The sequence below is a fragment of the Marmota monax genome, unplaced genomic scaffold, assembly GCF_021218885.2.
Source record: "Marmota monax isolate L192 unplaced genomic scaffold, Marmota_monax_Labrador192_F-V1.1 WCK01_AAM20220418_F8-fsc00031, whole genome shotgun sequence".
NCBI lineage: Eukaryota > Metazoa > Chordata > Mammalia > Rodentia > Sciuridae > Marmota > Marmota monax.
Window position 1 is genome coordinate 7,174,597 of NW_026695197.1, and position 20,838 is coordinate 7,195,434.

Consider the following 20,838-nt stretch of genomic DNA (forward strand, 5'->3'; position numbering starts at 1 on the left):
ACAACTAAACAAAATAAATATTTTTAAAAATAAAATAAATAAATATTATGTCCCACTGCTATATTTATATGAATAAAGTACAAGCCAAACTATGAAGAGTGGCCCACATTTGTAATCTCAGCTACTCTGAGGTTTAGGCAGGAGGATCAAAAAATTCAAGGTCAACCTGGGCAAAACAGCAAGACCCTGTCACAAAATTAAAAAACCAAAACAAACAAAAAAACAACTAAAGTCTGAGGATGTATCTCAGTGATACAGCATGGCCCTGAGTTCAATTCCCCAAATCAGGGGGAAGTACTTAATATTTATATTACAAAGCACTATTTTCTTATAGCATACCTCCCTGAACTAAATCTTAACACTCCCTCCTCTCACCCCAGGGCATTTTATTTTATTTTTATTTTTTTTTTAAAGAGAGAGAGAGAGAATTTTATTTTATTAGTTTTCGGCGGACACTACATCTTTGTTTTTGTATGTGGTGCTGAGGATCGAACCCAGGCCACACGCATGCCAGGCGAGCACGCTACCAACTGAGCCACATCCCCAGCCCACCCCAGGGCCTTTTATAACAACAGACACACAAATACACAAAATCTGTTCCACTAATATATGGTAACATAACATTACCTAAAAAGTTGACCATAGGGCTGGGGCTCAGAGGTGGGGTGCTTGCCTAGCATGTGTGAGGCACTGGGTTCGATCCTCAGCACCATGTACAAATATATAAAATAAAGATACATTGATAACAAAATATTTAAAAAAAAAAGCTGAGCATATTCCCCACAAGGGCCTAGTATCTTAAGTTCAGTTCATCATACAAGTGGTTATATAATGTCTCACAAATATTTCAAATAAAAGATCAAACTATTAAGCTTTCAGAAGAAATCGGTATGCACTATTAGGTAATATGAAACAAACTTGGGCAGTAAAAAAAAATTAAAGAAATGTTATCTAGGTTCACTAACTCATAATCAGTTCATAATCTGATTTTATTTGGTAACACTGAGAAAGTGGGAGGAACATTACTTATTTTCTTAAATAGTAAAGACCACATGCCTACTCATTTTCTACGATCTACGAGATCATAGTCTAAATTAGCACCCATGCTTTTATGAAGATTAAATTTAAAACTACAGTAGGTGACAATGCTCATAAATACAAAAAATAGCTAAAAATCTTACTGTTATCTATAAACAAAAGAATAACCTTTTAAAGAGAACCACCTTTTCTGTGTCTACACAGAAAACAGCAAGAAATGGAAGCATATACACACACACACACACACATACACACACACACACATATAACCATTGGAGGAATCAGCATTACTACAAGTCTTACAGAAGAAAATCAGGAGAAAAGTCATTATCTTAAAACAAAAATCCATTATGAGGTTTTACTAACAACTGTTAGGACTTGGGGGTAATAACTTGGTGGCAAAATAAGGCACTTGCCTAGTGTATGAACAGCCTCATTTATTTTCCTGGCACACAGAATTGCTATAGACAAGAATGAAGTCACAGTAGGTACACAGTATGGCTTAGATATGAGGTATTCCCCAGAAGTTCATGTGTGAGACAATGCAAGAATGTACAGAGGTGAAAATGATTAGACTGTGAGAACTACCTAATCAGTCCATTCTAGTGTGAATGGACTGACTGGGTGGTAACTATAGGCAGGTAGAACATGGTCGGAGGAGGTGGGTCACTGCGCACAGGTCTTGAAAAAATTGTTCTTCCTGTAGCCCCTCCACCCCACTCTGCTTCCCAAACCCACCATGAGCTAAGCACCTTTCCTCTTTTGGGCCCATCTTCAACACCATGCTGCCTCAACCTGGGTCCAAAGCAATGGAGGTGAAGGTCTAAGGACTCTGAAACTGTGAGCTCCAAGTAAACTTTTCCTCCTCTAAGCTTTTCTTGGATATTTTGATCACAGAAACAAAAAAGCTGATTAAAACAATACATATTAAATGCTCAAATGTTAAGCATAATTTAATCTTATTCTCTGAGTTGGGTGGAACCATAAATACATTTAACCAAAGGATATTTATGAATGATCAAGGTTTCATGCCACATATTCACTCATCAGATAATTATTTAATATATACCATATTCACCAACACTGCATCAGGTACTAAGTATAAAAGAAAGACAGGTTCATAAAAGCCTTTTTAAGCTCTTAAGTGTAAAAATGCAACAGTATGTTCACAAAAGAATTATTCAAGGCAGAAACTCTAGCACATGATCGTATCAGTGCACTTGTTCATTATGTATGCGGGTAATGGAGTATGAAGCTAGGAAAAAAACTGAGGATTTTAAATGAAATACCAAATTAATAAGGCTAAATTTCATTTCGTAAACAAAAAGCAAAGTGCTGAAGTTTTAGAAGTTTGCAGGAGGAAGGGGGGATGCAGAAGGTACACCTTCAGGTACATTAGGAAAGCTCAAGTAGGTAAGACTGAATACTGAGGAAGACCAGGAAAGAGAGAATTCAAAAGTAGAGTTGTAATAACAGAAAATTTGCCTTTTATATTCCTATATAGTCCCTCCTTGCCCACATCCAATCACTTGTTAAGGATTGCTTTGTAAGAAAGTGGAACTTGATGGAAAAGAAAAGTTCTATTCACTGACAGCAAATTTCTATTCTACAAAATCTTGAATTGCAATTTCTCATTTTTTTGCACCTCCATTCTAGTTCTCATTCAGAATGAATCAGAGATGTTACTCAATTTTAGGTGGGAAAAAAAGATTTGCATATTAGAGCTTAATGTAGAATGCTGCCACAAAAGCTGAGTGAAATTCAAGTGAGACATGAACAAAGGTTTTGTGCAAAATCTTCAATGTACTGAACAATTAATAAAAATAAATTAATTAATCTAAAAAGCCTGTTCCAAACTCTGGATAATCTCCCACCTCTACCATTTCCATTTTTAACAATTTTTTTAAATTATTTTTTTCTTAATAATCCCCAGTTCTCTCTTTTGAGACCAAGGAAGGAGTCAGTTACACAGCCTACCTTCAATTTACTAGATTCTCTCCCATGTAAACCCTGATTCTTTAGTTCAGGAAAACCTGGAGATAGATCTAATTCGGTCCTTTAACCCTTAAGGGATAACTTAATATTTAAGAATTCATAGAATTGTAGTATAAAAAACTGAAATTTAAAAGAAATTTTCATAAATATGAAATTTTTATTTCTTGAATACTTTTTTTTTCTTTTTGGTACCAGGGATTGAACCAAGAGGAGTTTAACCACTGAGCCACATCCCCAGCACTTATTATTTCTTGAGAGAGGGACTTGCTAAATTGCATAGGGCCTTGCTAAGATGCTGACACTAGCTTTGAATTTGTGATCCTCTTGCCTCAGCTTCCGAAGACCTTGGTAGAAATGAGTACTTTCTGAGGCAAAAAAGAAAGGTCAGGAGGCTGCAGTTGTAGTTCGGTGGTAGAGTGCTTGCCTAGCACATGTGAGGCACAGGTTCAAACCTAAGCACCACATTAAGAAAAAAAAAACAAACAAACATGTAAATAAAATGAAGGTACTGTGTCCATCTACAATAAAAAGAAAGAGAAAAGAAAGATCTCCACTGTGGAAAAGTACTTGAATCCTGAGTGTGTATTCTCTCAAACTGGTTCCAAGCCTATAAGTTCTAACAATTTCAGGACTTTTTCTTTCTGCCCTGTGGCATTATGAAGACATGTTCATCGTCATAGCTAGAGAGGTGGTTGGAAGGCAGAAACTGCTTTGACTGACTTTATTTTCTTTGCCATAGAAAGTACATAATCAACAGATGATTCCTGAATGAATTCCGTCTGTACCACACAGGACAAAGGGTTCAGACAGACACAGCTGACTGCTTTGCAATAGCTGAGCTGGGGTGAAAAATAGATAAAGCTAATGTACTCCTGTACTGCTGCCTATATTAACAAGATTTTGGGCACCCATCCCTCGGAAAAGATTATATATTAAGGACTCATTGTATCTCTTCTTGCTTAAAATCTTTCAAATTTTTTCTATTGTTCTTCAGGTAACATTTTATATCCTTAACATGAGTCAAAGGTCCTACAACTTCTGTAGGATAACATTTTAAATCCTTAATGTGAGTCAACAGTCCTACCACTTCCATATTCAGAAATGTTATAATTTTATGTAGCTGAATCTATTTCTTACATAAATTCTGGCCTGTATCTTATTTAGGAAATCATTTGACAATCCGAGAAAAGAAGTAATTACATAATATTTCATGCTTTTCTTCATGCTTACACAATTGATATTTTTCAGTGTTGTATCTAATTCAACTAGAGTCAAATTTATATAAAGTATTATGTAGGAATCTAAGAATAACTTATTAATATTCTATTCCTTCTCCCATGGATTTGAAGTGCCTAATTTACCATAGACTGATAAAGCGCATAAAACTGATAAGTAAAATTGCACTACAAAAAGGTCATAGGATTACATAAAATGAGTCTCCTCCAAAACTGTATTCTGCTCCATATATATATGTGTATATGTGTGTGTGTGTGTGTGTGTATATTCCTAATTCTGTACCAACATCATGCTATTATAATTAAAATGACTTTACAGTCTGCCTTAACCCCTAAAATGGCATACTACCTCCATTAATAGTTTTTCTTCAAAATCATCTTGACTCTTCTTCCAAGTTTACTTTTCCCAGTGATCTCTAGAATTAGCTTTACACTTCTGGAAAAAAAAAAAAAAGGCTGGGCGAGGTTGCTACACGCCTGTAATACCATCATCTCAGGAGGCTGAAGCAGGAGGATCTCGAGTTCAAAGCCACTTAGTGAGGCCCTCATGAACTCAGTGAGATCCTGTCTCTAAATAAAATACAAAATAGGGCTGGAGATGTGGCTCAGAGGTCAAGTGCCCCTGAGTTCAATCCCTGGTACCCAAAATATAAAAACAACAAAAAAACGAATTTCTTACAGATGCCTGTGGGTTTACAGATTAGTTTGGAAGTCACTGACCTCTTTGTAATAAATTTTTACTTATCTACATTGCATGTTTTTACTCTTCTAAATTTTACCAAAACAAAATGTACATTTTAAATCAATAAAATAGTGAAAATTGGTGTTGGCCACAGTTCCATTACATTCAGCCTATAGCCAGGCATGGTGGCACACACGTGTAATCCCAGCAACTTAGGGGGCTAAGGCAGAAGGATCACAAGTTAGAGACTAAGCTCAGCAACTTAGCGAGACCCTAAGCAACTTACCAAGATCTTGTCTCAAATTAAAAAATAAAAAGGGTTAGGGGTATAGCTCAGTAGTTAAGCACCCCTGAGTTCAATCCCCAGCATCAAAAAAAATCAATTAATTTAAAAATAAACTATTAAAAATAGTAATACGAGCCAGGTGTAGGTGGCACATGCCTATAAATCCCAGCAGCTCGGAAGGCTGAGGTGCTATAAGCAACTCAGTAAGATCCTGTCTCTAAATAAAATTAAAAAATGAGGCTGGGGATGTGGTTCAGTGCCCCTAAATAAAATCCCCAGCACTCCCCCCACCAAAAAATAGTAATACAACTTGCTAAGCAAGAATCCTACAATAGCAAAGAAAATACTAGTAAAAAGTACTAGTCTAAGAGTTCCAAATGAAGGCTCAACATAGTAAGGGTATCAATTCTCACTAAAATGATATATGGGATTAATGTAAATCTTATCAAAATCCCAGTAGAATGTTTTCTTACAGATATAGACAAGATTACTCTAAAATGTATATACAAAGGCAAAGGAACCAGAACATGTTTTTTTGCTTTTTTTTTTTTTTTTTTTGGTGGGGTGGGGAGGTAACCAGGGATTGAACCCAGAGATGCTTAACCACTGAGCCACAACCCCCAGCCTTTTTTATTCTGTATTTTTAGATAGGGTCTCGCTATGTTGCTGAAGTTGGCCCTGAACTTGCTATCCTCCTGCCTCAGCCTCTGGAGTTGCTGGGATTACAGATGTGCACCACTGCACCCAGAAAGGAACTAAAATAGTTAAAACAAATTTTAAAAACAACACAGTGAGAGAAATCTGTCTGATTTCAGGACTTCTTATTATAGCTATAGTAATAAAAACTGTGTGATAATGGCAGGAGAGACGCATAAATCAATAACATAGAACAGAGAATCTAGAAAGAAAACTACACAAAAATGTTCAGGCTATTTTTAACAAAGGTGCAAAAGCAATTCAATGAAGGGGGAAAATAGTTTTTTCAACAAACGGTGCTGGAGCAAATGAGTATATAAAAAATAAATAAATAAACCTTAACCTAAATTTCACACTATTCAAAAATTAACTCATAATGGATCAAAGATCTGACCATTTAGAGCTAAAAGGATAAGATCCATAGGAAATATACAGAAAAAGTTTCAAGATACTAGATCTGCTAATGACTTCTTGGCTAGGCCACCTAAAGCACAGGCAGCAATAACAAAAATATAAAAGCAGACTCTGACAAAATCAAAAGCTTTAAAATCAAAAACATTATTAAGCCGGGCATGGTGGGGGATGGCGGCGCACGCCTGTAATCCCAGCAGCTCAAGAGGCTGAGACAGGAGGATAACAAGTTCAAAGCCAGCCTCAGCAAAAGCAAGGAGCTAAGCAACTAAATGAAACCCTATCTCTAAATAATATACACAATTGGGCTGGGGATATGGTTCAGTAGTTGAGTGCCCCTGAATTCAATCCCTGGTAAAGAAGGAAAGTAAGGAAAGAAAGAAAAAAGAAAGAAAGGAAAGATAAAAAAGAAAGAAAACATTTTCAACAAGTAGAAAGAAAACCCATAGAATGAGAGAAAACCATATATGATTTGCATCTGATATATCTCCTAAAAGATTAATAGCCAGAATATATTTTAAACTACAACTCAACAAAAAATTCAAAAACGGGCAAAGGACTTCTATAGAAATTTCTCCAAAAAGATGTACAGATAGCCAATAAATACATGAAACAATGCTCAACATCACTAGTCATTAGGGAAATGCAAATTAAAACCAGAAACAGATACCACTTCATGTCCATTAGGATGGTTTTTTTTTTTTTTAAAGGATGGCTATTTCTATAGTTTGAATATGGTTTAAGTGTCACATGTTAAAATGTAATCCCCACTGTGAAATATCAAAGGGGTGAAAACTTAAAGATGAGGTCTTTGAGAGGTAAGGTCATTAGGATGGAGCCCCCTTTACTGAATCTTGTAAAATGGCACAGCCACTATGGAAAACAGTATGGCAATTCCTTTTTAAGGCGGAGTGTGCGTTTGTGTGTATGCATAAAAATTTCATTTATCACAAGTTCAAAGCTAGCCTCTGCAACTCAATATCTTAAAATAAAAAATAAAAAAGGCTAGGGATGTAGCTCAGTGGTAAAAGTGCCCCTAAGTTCAAATTCAAACCCCAGAACTTACTGCAAAAAAATAAAGAAAGAAATGACTAAAATGGTAAATCTGTTATGTATTTCTTGTAAGGAAAACAAACCAAAAAATAAGACATGCTCAAGGGCCAGTATATAACAAAATTAGTAATTTATGCTGCTTCAATGAGCTTAGTAAAACATTTTTAAAAGTACAATGAAAACTACAATGACTTCTTAGTACAGTTTGGCATGTTTGCCTTAACCAATGATTAGGACTACTGGTTTTTACTTACCTTTGCTTCTGCATCATCAAAGTATGTGTCAACACAATGTATGGGGAAAAATCTCAGTAATATTATGAAAATAATTTTGACCTTGTGGACCTATACATCCCTAAAAGTGTCTTGTGATCCACAGGGCTCTGCTGACTACATTTTAAAAGCCATCTCTCTAAGAATGCTTATGCATGAAAAGAGTGGAATAACATGACATATTACAAAGGCTAGAAAATTTTCAGGTCTTTATCAATGAAGAAAACATTCATAACTGGATTTTACCATTTGACAGCAAAAGTCAGAAGTTCCTAAATCAAAAACTTTAAAAGGTTTTTAAATGAAAAATAAATTATTCTAAAATTTCTTTCAACTCCACAAGCCTCAGACTCCACATATTTTCCAATGAGCCTCAGACTCCACATATTTTCCAATATTCATTCTTTTAACTCATTTAACACATATTTATTCAAATATCTATGTGTGCAAGGATCTGACAAAATAAAGTAATAGATTCAGCCCTCCAGTAATAAATTCAACACAGAACCGTTAAAAAACAATGTGATAAATTCTCTAATAACAGTAGTAAAAAGAACTAGGGAGAAGGGCATGGTAGTGCATTCCTGTAATCTCAGCCACTCCAGAGGCTGAAGCAGGACAATTGCAAATTTGAGGCCAACCTCAGCAACTTACCGAGACCCTAAGAAACTTGGCAAGACCCTATCTCAAAAAAATAAAAAATAAAAATGGCCAGGGATATGGCTCAGTTATGCACCCTTGGGTTCAATCCCTAGTACCGAAAAAATAAGAAGCTGCAGAAAATATATTCTTTACTCTAAAAGAATACACAATAGAGGGGAAAGCAAAGAAAAAACAAAGTAAAAGAACTGGGAATATGAGATCTTTTTTTTTTTTAATAAGGAAAGAAAAAAATTCATATACTGTGGTTGCTAAGATCCACAATAAGAACAAATCTTCCACACATTAAATTGTGAAGGAGGCCTGGAGATTTAGCTCAGTCAGCAGAATGTTTGCCTCGCATGCACAAGGCCCTGGGTTCATCCCCAACATCACCAAAACAAAACAAAAAAAAAAAAAGTGAAGAAGGAAAAAGAAACTCATGCGAGGTTTTGCTGTCAGACCTCAAACTGTAAATTTCCACCACAGTGCATGACAAGTGCTTAGTTAAGATTAAAAAAATGTGTTGAATTTGTATATACTATATATAGGAAAAAATAGAATATATAGGTTTTAGCATTATCTATAGTTTCAGGCATCCATATAGGTTTTGGAAAGTATCCCCTGTGGATAAGAAGAGACTAATGTAATGGCTAAAAACTCCAAAACTTGAGGAAAGACATCCGTCTACAAATCTAAGATGATAAATGACTCAAAACAGGATAAACTCAAAAAGTCCCACACTGGATCACTTCCCCTATCTCTCCTATACTGGAGATTGAACCAAGGGGCACTCTACAACTGAATACATCCCCAGCCCTTTTTATTTTGTATTTTGGAATGGAGGTCTCACTAAGTTGCCTTGAACCTGGCAATCCTGCCTCAGACTCCTAAGTCACTGGGATTACAGGCATACATGCACCACCAGACCCAGCTGCACAGTGAAACACACTATAATCAAACTATCAAAACAAAGACACAGAGAATCTTAAAAATAGTAAGAAAGAAGAGATTGCCAGATACAAGAGAGCATTGATAAAATTAAAAGCCATTTCTCAAAAACTACAGCACCTAAAAAACAGTGAGAGCATATTTAGAATACTGAAAGGAAAAACAAAACAAACTGTAAACAAAGAATTTCATATCTGGCAAAACTACCCTTCAAATCTGAAATAAAATATTTCAAGAGAGACAAATATTTTAGTAAATTCATCACTAGCAGACCTGACTTACAAGAAATAATTAAAGGAAAACCTACAGGCTAAGATGGAAAAAACACTAGATGGTAATTTATAGTAGTAAGAAATAATGAGTATCATATAAAAGTCAATATTATTGTGTTTCTGGTTTATAAAACCTCATTTTGTATATGATTTAAAAACCAAATGCATAAAGCAATTTACAAGTTTACTGATTAAACACAACATAAAAAGATGTAGGGGCTGGAGTTGCGGCTCAGTGACAGAGTGCTTGCCTAGCATGTGTGAGGTCCTTGGTTTGAGTCTCAGCCCCGCATATAAATAAATAAAATAAAGGTCTATTGACAACTAGGGGAAAGAAAGTAATTTGCAACAATAACGTAAAGGAGGGACAAAGCAATTCAGGAACACGAGTTTTTGTTTGGTATTAAAAATAAATTGATATCAGTTCAAATTAGGCTGTTATAAATTTTGGTTGTTAAGTAGAATTTTAAAAAGAACCCCACTTCAAAAAACAGAACTAGGGACCATGGATGGGTAAACAATTCTTCCCAAGAGAGAATACAAAATTGCAGAGGAGTTGTCACTACAGCCTGGAGACTAGGGGACAGAAAAGAAACAAGAAATTGGAGGAGTACATAAAAGCACACAGATACATTAAAGTGCAAGATTTTTTATATCATTCTTGATATTGAGTTGAAATTCACATAACATAAAATTAAACATTAAAGTATACAATTCAGGGGCATTTAGTGAATATTTGTAAGGTTGTATAACCATCACCTCTATCTAGTTCTGGTACATGTGCAGCACCTCCAAAGATCACATGACATCCATTAACCACTCACTCCCCAACTTGTCTCCTTTATTTCCTGGCAACCAATTTCTATCTTGCAGATTTATCTATTCTAGTTATTTCATATAATGGATCATACAACGTGATCTTTTGAGTCTGCATTCTTTTGCTTTGCATGTTTTTAAGGTTCATCCACACTGCAGCATGTATCAGTACTTTGTTCCTTTCTGGGCTGAATAATATTCCACTGTATGGATATACCACCTTTGTTTATCCATTCATCTGTTTTTTAGTGGACATTCAGGTCCATAACAGAGAAAAGAATCACTAAGTCGTCAACAAACTGATGGTATAAAATAGAAATAATGACATCTAAACTTATAAACACATTTGATTTACTGACTAAATGTTAGTAAATGTTAAGAGCTCAGGTTACTTTTATTCAGATTTTACTCAGGGGTTTCCATTGAAACAGAGCCAATATGTTGTCTGTACAGAGACACAGATTTACTATACTGAATTGGTTCATGGAACTATGGAGACGAATCCCAAGATCTGCAGTTGACGAATTAGAGACCCAAGAGAGCCAACAGTGAAGGTCTAGTCCAACCCCAAAGACTTGAGAACCAGAAGTGTCAGCAGTATACTACCAGTCTGAAAGCTGCAATCTGGAGACCCAGGTGAGCAGTTGATATTTCAGATCAAGTCCAAAGGCAGGAACAAAACAAAGCCCTGGCTTCAAGCCAGTTGGGCATGAGTTTTCTCTTATACATTGGAGAGTGAATCTTTGTGTTCTATTCAGGTCTTCAATTGACTGGATAAGCCCACTTACATTATGGAGGCAATCTACAATTCAAATGTGAAATTACATCCAGAAATATCTTCAGACACATCCAAAATATCTAACCAAATGTCTGGGTACCTTGTGGCCCAGTCAAGATGACACATATTAACCATTACAAGTTTTATAGTACTTCATAACACTCTACTAAGAAAACTAAATTTCTTGCTGGTTTGGCAAAAACAGAATCCTTGGCTACCCAAACAAATGTAATTTGTTTAAAAGAATAATCTATAAAATAGAAAACAGTGTACCTTATGACTTGAGCAAATGATAAAGAGAAGCAGACAACTTTCGGGATTAAATATCTAAGGTTTTTAAAATACATGTATGAAGATTTGAATTTGATGTCAACATATCTTATATACAAACAGATATATGATAAATTGTGGTATATATGTGTATTAAGAATTGTAATGCAAAAAAAAGAGAGTACATGTATAATGGCATAATTTGGCATGAACATACTTTATATACAGAGTTACGAAAAATGTGCTGTAAATGGGTAATAAATGAGTGGAATGCATTCCACTATTGTCATGCATGTAATAAATGAATGAATGAATGAATGTCTAAGGTTTTTATAAGCCTGTGCTTTGAAAAACAAATAATGTGCCTTGAATTGAACCAAAATATGCTGTCACAAATATCGACCAATTCATATTACTTTTCTAACTTACCAAAAAAATACCATTTTCTTCGATTTTAAGTCTTTATGAATCCCATAACACTTTCATCTATTAGCCTGTACTACAATCAAATAAAATACTATCATGGTTTAGCTAGGAGGTGCCCCCAAAGGCTCATTAGTGACACAATAAAGAACACTCTGAGGTAAAATGACGGGATCATGAGAGCCTTAATCTAATCAGTATATTGATTCACCAGAATGGATTAACTGGGTAGTGATTGAAGGCAGGTAGGTTGTGGTTAGGAGAAACAGATCACTAAGAGCATGCCTCTGGGGCTTATATTTTGTCCTTGCCAGTGAAGAGCTCTCTGCTTCCTGACTGTCAGTGTCCTGGGCTACTTTCCTCTGCCCCACCCCTTCACCACAATGCTCTGCCTCACCTTGGAACTAGAGCTATGGAGTTGACCATCTATGGATTAAGACCTCTGAAATCATGAGCACCAAACAAACTTTCCCGCCTCAAAATTTGTGCTTGTCAGGTTTCTTGGTCACAGCAGTGAAAAAACTAACAAAACAGATATATATATAACACAAGTTGGGCAATTATTTAAAACTTAAATGTGCATTCCATGATATTATTTACAGATCTTTATAAAAGCATCAAGAAAAGGATACCTGAACAAGTTTGAGAACCACTTCCATTTAAACAATACAATAAAGACACATTTAAAATAAGATTGCCCAATTTCCTAAGATTTTTCATCATAAAGATGTGAATTCTCTTTAAACAATCAATCATATATATATGTTGCAAAATAACAAAATGTTTTTCTTGTAAATGACAAGTTGATTCTAGAGTTTATACAGAAAAACAAAAGAATACTCAATGAAACTCTGAAAAAGAACTATGGAGGGGGGCAATAATCTTTCACACATGAAAATAATAGCGTATACGCTGAAGCTGTAGCTCAGTGGCAGAGCGCTTGCCTAGCATGCATGAGGCACTAGGTTCGATCCTTGGTACCACATAAAAATAAACAAATTAAATAAAGGCATTGCATCCATCTACAACTACAAAACATTTTTTTAAATAAAGAAAATAATAGAGTATTATAGTAGGACATAAGTACACATACACACAGAATAACAGTATAGAAAAATACTCATATATATGAAAAATTAATGTATGATAAGGCATTTCAAAAGGATAGAAATAAAAATGAACTTTTAAAGAATGATGTGATATTGGGCTGGGGATGTGGCTCAAGTGGTAGGCCTGGCATGCATTCGATCCTCAGTACCACATATAAACAAAGATGTTGTGTCCGCTAAAAACTAAAAAATAAATATTAAAAGTCTCTCTTTCTCTCTTAAAAAAAAAAAAAAAAAAAAGAATGATATGATACACTAATGCCTATCATTTCTACTAAGGTCTCTTAAAACACCAGCTGAAACCATTAAGAAAACACTAGAATATTTAGTACTATATTTATAAATCATAATAGCAAAAACTGATATATCCTAAATGTGCATCAATAGAATGGTGATATGAATTTTGATGCATCCATAAGATGGAATACAATGCAATCATTTTTTAAATGAGGCAACACCATATAGGTATGCTGTAAATATGTAACAATTCAAAAGACATATTAAAGAGAAAATGCAAAGAATAAGGAAATCTTTAATACTCTACAAGAAAGAAAAACATTGAAAAAAAATTGCAACAAAATTCCCTCTCCCTCTTCCTCTCCTTCCCCTATCCCCTTCCTCTCTCTGGGGGTCAAACCCAGGGACCTCACACATGCTAGGCAGGCATTTTATCAAGGAGTTACATCCCTAGTTGATTTCTTATTTCTAAGTTTTTGACAAATTCTTGTTATGTTGCCCAGGTTGGCCTTGAACATGAGATCTCCCTGCCTCAGCCTCCCAAGTAGCTGGGATTATATATGATGTGCCGCCCCACCCTGTTTTGCCTTTTGAATTTCTCTATTATGTGCACATTATTACCTATCCAAACATGAGTACAGTTTAAAAACTATACCTGAAAAATCCAAGCATTTACAATATCATAATAATTTTTTTTCAATTTCTCAATTATTATAGATAGAAAGAACTAAAGAGAAGCTTTAAGAGAGAGAGTAAGACAAACGGGCACCTGATAGCAGTGAATCATCCCACAACCCAAAAACCAGGGTGCAGGGGCACAAGCCTGTAATCCCAGTGGCTCAGGAGACAGAAGTTCAAGGCCAGCCCAGCAATTTAGCAAGCCCTAAACAACTTAAAAATAAAAAGAGGGGGTAGGGCTGTAGCTCAGTGGCAGAGCACTTGCCTCTCGCGTGTGAAGCATTGGGTTCGATCCTCAGCACCAAATAAAGGCATGCTATCCATCTACAACTTCCAAAAAAGAAAAAGAACTGAGGATGATGCTCAGTGGTAGAGTGCCCCTGAGTTCAACCCTCAGTACCAAAAACAAAACAAACAAAAAATGACCCAAAAAGTCTAATTCATCCCCTTAATACATTCTTACAAACAGATTAAAATGTATCCTAAACCATTTTAAGTCTTTCCATACATTAAAAACTAAAGGCTTATCTAAAATTCATATTATCCAACCTTGCTACAAAAAGGATTTCTGAACTGAAATGTTCTACATAAAATGTCAAATGTTCTAACTAAATCTACATTCAAATGATTAAAGCAACAGGAAACACTGCATTCTTTGTGTAGCTCCTAGCAAATTCTACTCATAGTTCAAAATTAAATAAAAGAAGCCTTCCCAGATTCTCTAAACTAAACTAAATGTCCAATTATATTTCTCCTTTGTATTTCTGTACTGTTAACTTATTTAATGGTCTACTTCCCTGGTTGGTATGTAAGCTCCATGAAGATAGCTATGTCTTTTTTATCTGCTGAATCATTATTAGTCCACGACAAAGGAAGGAGTTCAACAATTGTTTTCTGAATAAAGAAAACGAACAGGACAGGTCTAGTTGTCCATTTCAACAAAAAATTCGTTTAAAAAAAAAAACTATAAAATTAAACAGCCACATTATGTTTGTTTCATGCACAAATACACCTTTATTTTTATTAGAAATTCAAGGTAATTTGCTTAACCAATAGCAAAATAACATCAACTCATATTATTTTAAATTTATGTTATAGGAAAGAAAAGTTAAATAAAATTACTTTTTTTTAGGTCAAGGAAAATTTGATAAATTCACTAAGTTTTCACGGGAATCAATAGTTTAAAGGGAACATGGCTGCTCAAGGCAAAGCAAAATATTGTAGGTTCTTGATCTTACCACCAATTCACAGGAAATGATCTAGTTCTCAACATTGTCTGTGGATCTCTGGGGGTCCTCAAGACCATTTCACAATTATGCTAAGTTACCATTTGTCTTTTTTAACTCTTGTACTCTCATACACACACAGTGGTGTTTTTCAAAGGTCATGTGATGTGTGATACACCAAGACTGAATTCAGAAACAAACTTGAGAATCCAAGTGCTTTCGATTAAGACATTATAGAGATTTGCAGGGTCTAAGTATATAAGTATAGCTCAGTGGTAAAGTACATGCTTACCATGCAGGAGGCCCTGGACCAACACCATAAACACAAAAAAGATTTGTAAAAATGTAAAACACTCTCCAATTTTTTTTTAGAAAATATAATTATTTTTTATTCAAAATGTTATTTTGTTAACCTGATCAATTTAGTATTGTCATTTTAATAAGCTAAATAATTAGTAACTATTTTAAATGTTTTAATTTCTAATGTAGCAATTACCAATAGATTTAATCCACATTAAAAAAAAAAAAAAGACCTGAAGTGCTCAATATTTTTTTTCTCCCAGTGCTGGGAAATGAATCCAGGTTCTCATGCATGCTAGGCAAGCATTTTATCACTGAGCTACAGTCCTAGCCCTTCTTTATTTTGAGGCAGGATCCCAGTAAATTGCCCAGGCTCACCTTAAACTTGTGATCCTACCTCAGCCTCTCAAGTAGCTTAGATTACAAGTGTGTATCACCATGCCTAACTTCATAACAATTTTTAAAAGTAAAGGAATCCTCAAACCAAAAAGTCTCAGAAATTCCTAGTCTAGACTGGAAATTTCTATGAGATAACCAATTTGATCTTTTTTCAATGAATAAATTTAAAATGAAAAGGAGAAACCATAGATGTAAATAGATTTAAGGAATATGGTAATAAATTGCAATAAGGAAGCTATTTGGATCCTGAATCAAACAAATGGCTAAAAAAAAAAAAGAAAGAAAAAGAACAAGATAACAAGGAAAAAAATACTTTTTGAATATCTGATAATATTTTAAGAAACTAAATTTTTTCAGATGTTAAAGGTTAAAATCGTGAAAGCTAGGCAATGACTACAATGGGAATGTATACCTGTTTGACATCTTTTATAATAATTTGTTTTTTAATCAGCCTACTGGCTGATAATTTAAACCTGCCATCAAAATGTTACAAAAATCACTTTATACTACAAATCTAATTATTGGAAAGGAATGTGAAAAACCTTTAAAAAGAAAGTAAGAAAAATAAATACAAACCAAAATATAATTTGACAATTATCTTCAAAGATGCAGAAAATACGATTAAGTTTATAAAGTCAGCTTGAAAACATAAAATCCTTTTAAGTATAAAAACTTAGAAAGAAAATATAAACATTGTCTACTTGTTCAATTCTAACTCTAAAAGAGAAAGAAGTAACAGTATCAGACAGTATAGAAGCCATGGAATTATCAATTCAGAATCTCCATTTCAATGATTTATATTGCTATATGTTTTTAAAGCAACTGACAAATATTCTTTAACTTTCTACTTTCTAAAACCAAATAAAATAAAGCAGTTAAAAATATACAGTACAGAGGTAGAGTGCTTGCCTAGCATGTGGGATGCCCTGGGTTGGATCTTTAGTACCACAGAAAAATAAATAAATAAAACAAAGGTATTGGGGCTGGGATTGTGGCTCAGCGGTAGAGCGCTTGCCTAGGACTTGCGAGGTCCAGGGTTCAATCCTCAGCACCACATAAAAATGAATAAATAAAATATTGTGTCCAACTACAACTAAAAAACAAATATTTTATAAAATAAATACACACACACAGTACAGGTCTGGGTCAGTAGCTCAGTGGCAGAGCACTTGCCTCCCATGTGTGAGGCACTGGGTTCAATCCTTAGCACCACACAGAAATGAAACAAATAAAATAAAGGCATTTTGTTTATCTACAACTACAAAAAAATTTTTTTAGATATGTACAATACATAAAACCAGCATCTAACCTATAACCTTATTAGTGAATATGAATTCAACAAATACCCAAAAACTTTCAACAAAAGTAGTCTGCTAGGGCTAAGAAAGCTAAAAATTGAAATAAGAAAACAACACAAAGAAGCCCACTACCTTACTTCATAACCAACATGACACACACCCCCAGTCTACAACATAATATAAAGTGGTAGTTTCCTAGTCCACAATCAGTATGTGATTGCCATTATCATTGTGCTACATGAGACTAGGATGTTGAAATTGAAAAACAAAACTGCAAGAAGGTGAGAGGACACAAAAAGTACCCTGCAAAGGTAGTCACTGTCAAGGAAAGGAAACTCTTGGTAGGCTAATTCAGACCAATATAAGAATTGCAACAGCAATATGTTCACCACCACCACCACCACCACTACATTCACCATCATCACCCTTCCTAAAGCATCTATTGATACACCTTTTTTTTTCCTAATTATGAAGGATTTTTTTTAAAAAATGGAAACATCCTTAAACTCAGTTAACAGCACATTTTATCATTTTCACATATTTGTACCTTTTTAAAACGTTTTGTGGTATTGGAATTGAATCCAGGACTTCACATGTTAGGTAAGCACACTATCACTACAATGTAAATTCTTTGTGTGTGTGTGTGTGGTGCTGGGGATTGAACCCAGGGCTTTGTGCATGCAAGACAAGCACTCTACCAACTGAGCTATATCCCCAGTCCCAATACAATGCAAATTCTTGACTTTTCAAAGTTTACAGATACAATCCTTTTTATTTTTATTTTGAGACAGGGTCTCTAGTTGCCCAGATTAGCCTTGAACTCGTGATCCTCTTTTCTCAATCTCCCAAGTAACTGGGAGATGCAATACTGTGATGGGCTTGTTTTAAAACATATGAAACATTAGATAGCACAAATCCCATTGCATTTCCTCTCTTCCTATGACAATTACTATCTTGGAATATAGTGTTAAACACTGCTATTCATGATTTAACTATATCTACAGCTATATGTAAACAAAAAAGAGTATCATTCTTACATGTTTCTAAACTTTACCAAATGGCATACTGGTCTATACCTAATGTTTTCTTAGCTCAAGATTTTGTTTGTTGTTTCTTAATTCAGTCATGTTCTTTAATGTAGCTCTAGTTCATTTATGAAAACTGTTGGACAGCATTATACTATATGAATATAAAAATATGGTTGCTCATTCTTTAATGGAATGTTCAAATTGTTTCCATTTTTGTTACAAAGCTGCAATAAAACAATTCTGTAGCATGTACTCATTTCTAGGATATATTCCTAGAAGGAGAACTGCTAAGTTAAAGGGTGTATACCTTCAATTTCATTAAAGGTTATTAAATTGACCTCCAGAATTATTTTACCTTTTTACATTTCCACCAAGCAGTGTTAAGCGTTACTGTTTCTCACTGGGTGCGGTGGCCCACAACTGTAATCCCAGCAACCTGAGAGGCTAAGACAGGAGGATCTGATGTTCATGTTTGGGGCCAGCCTCCACAACTAAAAGTGAGGTCCTGTCTCAAAATAAAAAGGACTGGGATGTGGCTCAATGGTAAAGCAACTCTTGGTTCAATATCTAGTACAAAAAAAAAAAAAGAGTTACTGTTTCTTTTCATCCTCAGCAGTTCTTGATACTGTCATTCATTTTAATTTTGCCAAACTGATGAACATAAAATGATACCTTGCTGGTTTATTTTTTCCTCATTACTAAGTATCATTTGTTGGCATTCAGGTTTCCTCCTGAAAAGTTTAAAAACAGTACTGTCATTTTTCTATTAATTTTTAACAGTTCTTAAGGTAGTCTGGGTATTAATACTTTATTGGTTGTAGGTGTTTCTACATACTCTCTCCCAGCCCCCCAAAAGATAAACCAGGTGCTGATTTTGAAATCTAATAGTGCAGAAACTATTGACTTCTCAAGTTCACAGTTACTTTGAAGACCTTATCAGTGTTTTGCAAACGTTTTTGTCCACTCATAGATGAATTCCTCCTTCAAAGTCAATACACATACATGTCTACATAAACTGAAAAACAGGGCTGCAACTCAAATTTCTTCTAAGGGATGACATTTCCTTAACCACAGCAATATACAAGACAAGCACAGGCGGTCTCCATTCTACACAGTCACCACCATATTTTGGCTTTCATACAAGTCAGTTAGTAAGCATCTATTTTGATTAATGTTTGTTAAGACTCTTCACACTTTAATAATCATCATGTCCATCAGGATGTCTGAAACAATAAAGAAAAGTGCCCACTCAAACCCAATGAATTAAGAATAAAGATACAAACTCAAGGCTAAGCAAGTAGAAAAGTGGAATTTTTTCTTTTCCGTTGGCACTAACATAAACTGTTTTTCACAAAGGTGCTCTGCATAAGTGAAATGATTTTGGATATTTCAGCAAGACATCTGCTCAAAAAAGTTTACTACGTTTACAAGAACACTGTCAAATATGCTACAAAACAAAGACACTGCACTAGAAGCATATACTCATAAAGCAAAAACAGCCTTTAGATCATTAGCTCTAACTTTTTCATTTTCAGGTGAATTATCTACAATAACAGAGGTTAAAAGAAATTTACCAACCCATATCCTCTAAAAATCTACAAAGTCAGGGTTCTTTTTACTGCATCACGCGTCTTCTTATTTTAGACTCCCAGTTCTAAAATTGATCTATTAATTTTACAAGACTTGGGTTCTAGAAATTATGGAACCAACTCCCAAGCTCACACCAATATTTTCCTTTCCATTTCCCTCCCCATCCTATATTATAACTTCAGGGGGGGGGGGAAAAAAAAAAAGGAATACCGACTGCCTGAGTTTCTGACCCCAGCTGGGTGCAGAGTCTCAAGCCCCTACTGCTGTACCTGCATTAAATTAGTCGCATTTTTTAAGAGTATCATTCCCTTCTTTATTCAATAAATAGGTACTAAGCGCGGACTTTGCAGGAAGCGCGATGCACGCTGCACCTACAAGCTCGCGGACCACCGCGCGAGGGCACGAAGACAGATCTCCCGATGTCGGAGTCGGCGGGGCCCGAGTAGGGGCCCTCTTGGGAGCCGGGCGCTGAGGAAGGGGGATAGGGGATCCCCGGAGCGCCAGGGAAGCCAAGAGGCGCAGGAGACTCACCTTTCCGCAGCTCCCGCTCCCACACGGTGACGATGGGCCGCGAGTGCTTGCGGTGGTGGATGAGCCACAGGGACAAGGTCTGCACGCTCTGCTGCGAGTTGCTCAACTCCGACAGCTTCTTCTCCAGCGCCGCCTCAGAGAAGGCGGACATCCCTCCAAAACCGCGTTCACGCAGTCCCACGCGGTGGGGCCAAGGGGTGGAGAGTTTCGCCGCGCTCGTCGCGGCCTCGCCCCCTCACCCCACCCTTCCCCACGCCCTCACCACCGACGCCGCTACATCCAAGTCCCTCCGCAAACCAGCAAGATGGCGTCTGGCCGGCAGTGACGTCACGGCGGGCCACCACGCCCCTCCCGCTACTAGCCCTGGGAAAGGAGGTGCCGCCCAGAGGCGGGACCACCGGGCGGAAGGGGTAGGGCCTAAGCTAGTGCCTGGGAAGTGGGCGGGGACAGGGCTGGAGGCAGGGCTTGTGTTTTGGGGCCTACAATCCTTTTGAGGAATCCTGTCTCTGCAAAATAAGCAGTTAATACAGATAATTACACGGGTGAGCACATTGATTTAAATCGGTGCAGCCACCTTGGAAGTCTGTTTACATGATTATTACTTTGATAACTACGCCATTATCTC

At 35.9% G+C, this 20,838-nt stretch overlaps 1 protein-coding gene across 2 annotated transcripts in view; it reads right to left on the reverse strand.

The window, feature by feature from the left end:
* Positions 1–20,497, reverse strand: part of Rprd1a (regulation of nuclear pre-mRNA domain containing 1A) — a 60,030-nt gene extending 39,533 nt beyond the window's left edge. For both annotated transcript variants that reach the window (XM_046428269.2, XM_046428270.2), the window contains exon 1: positions 20,214–20,497. In XM_046428269.2, coding sequence (XP_046284225.1) covers positions 20,214–20,364 — 151 coding nt within the window. In that variant the 5' untranslated portion in view covers positions 20,365–20,497. The remainder of the gene's footprint in view (positions 1–20,213) is intronic.
* Positions 20,498–20,838: the final 341 nt, after the last annotated feature.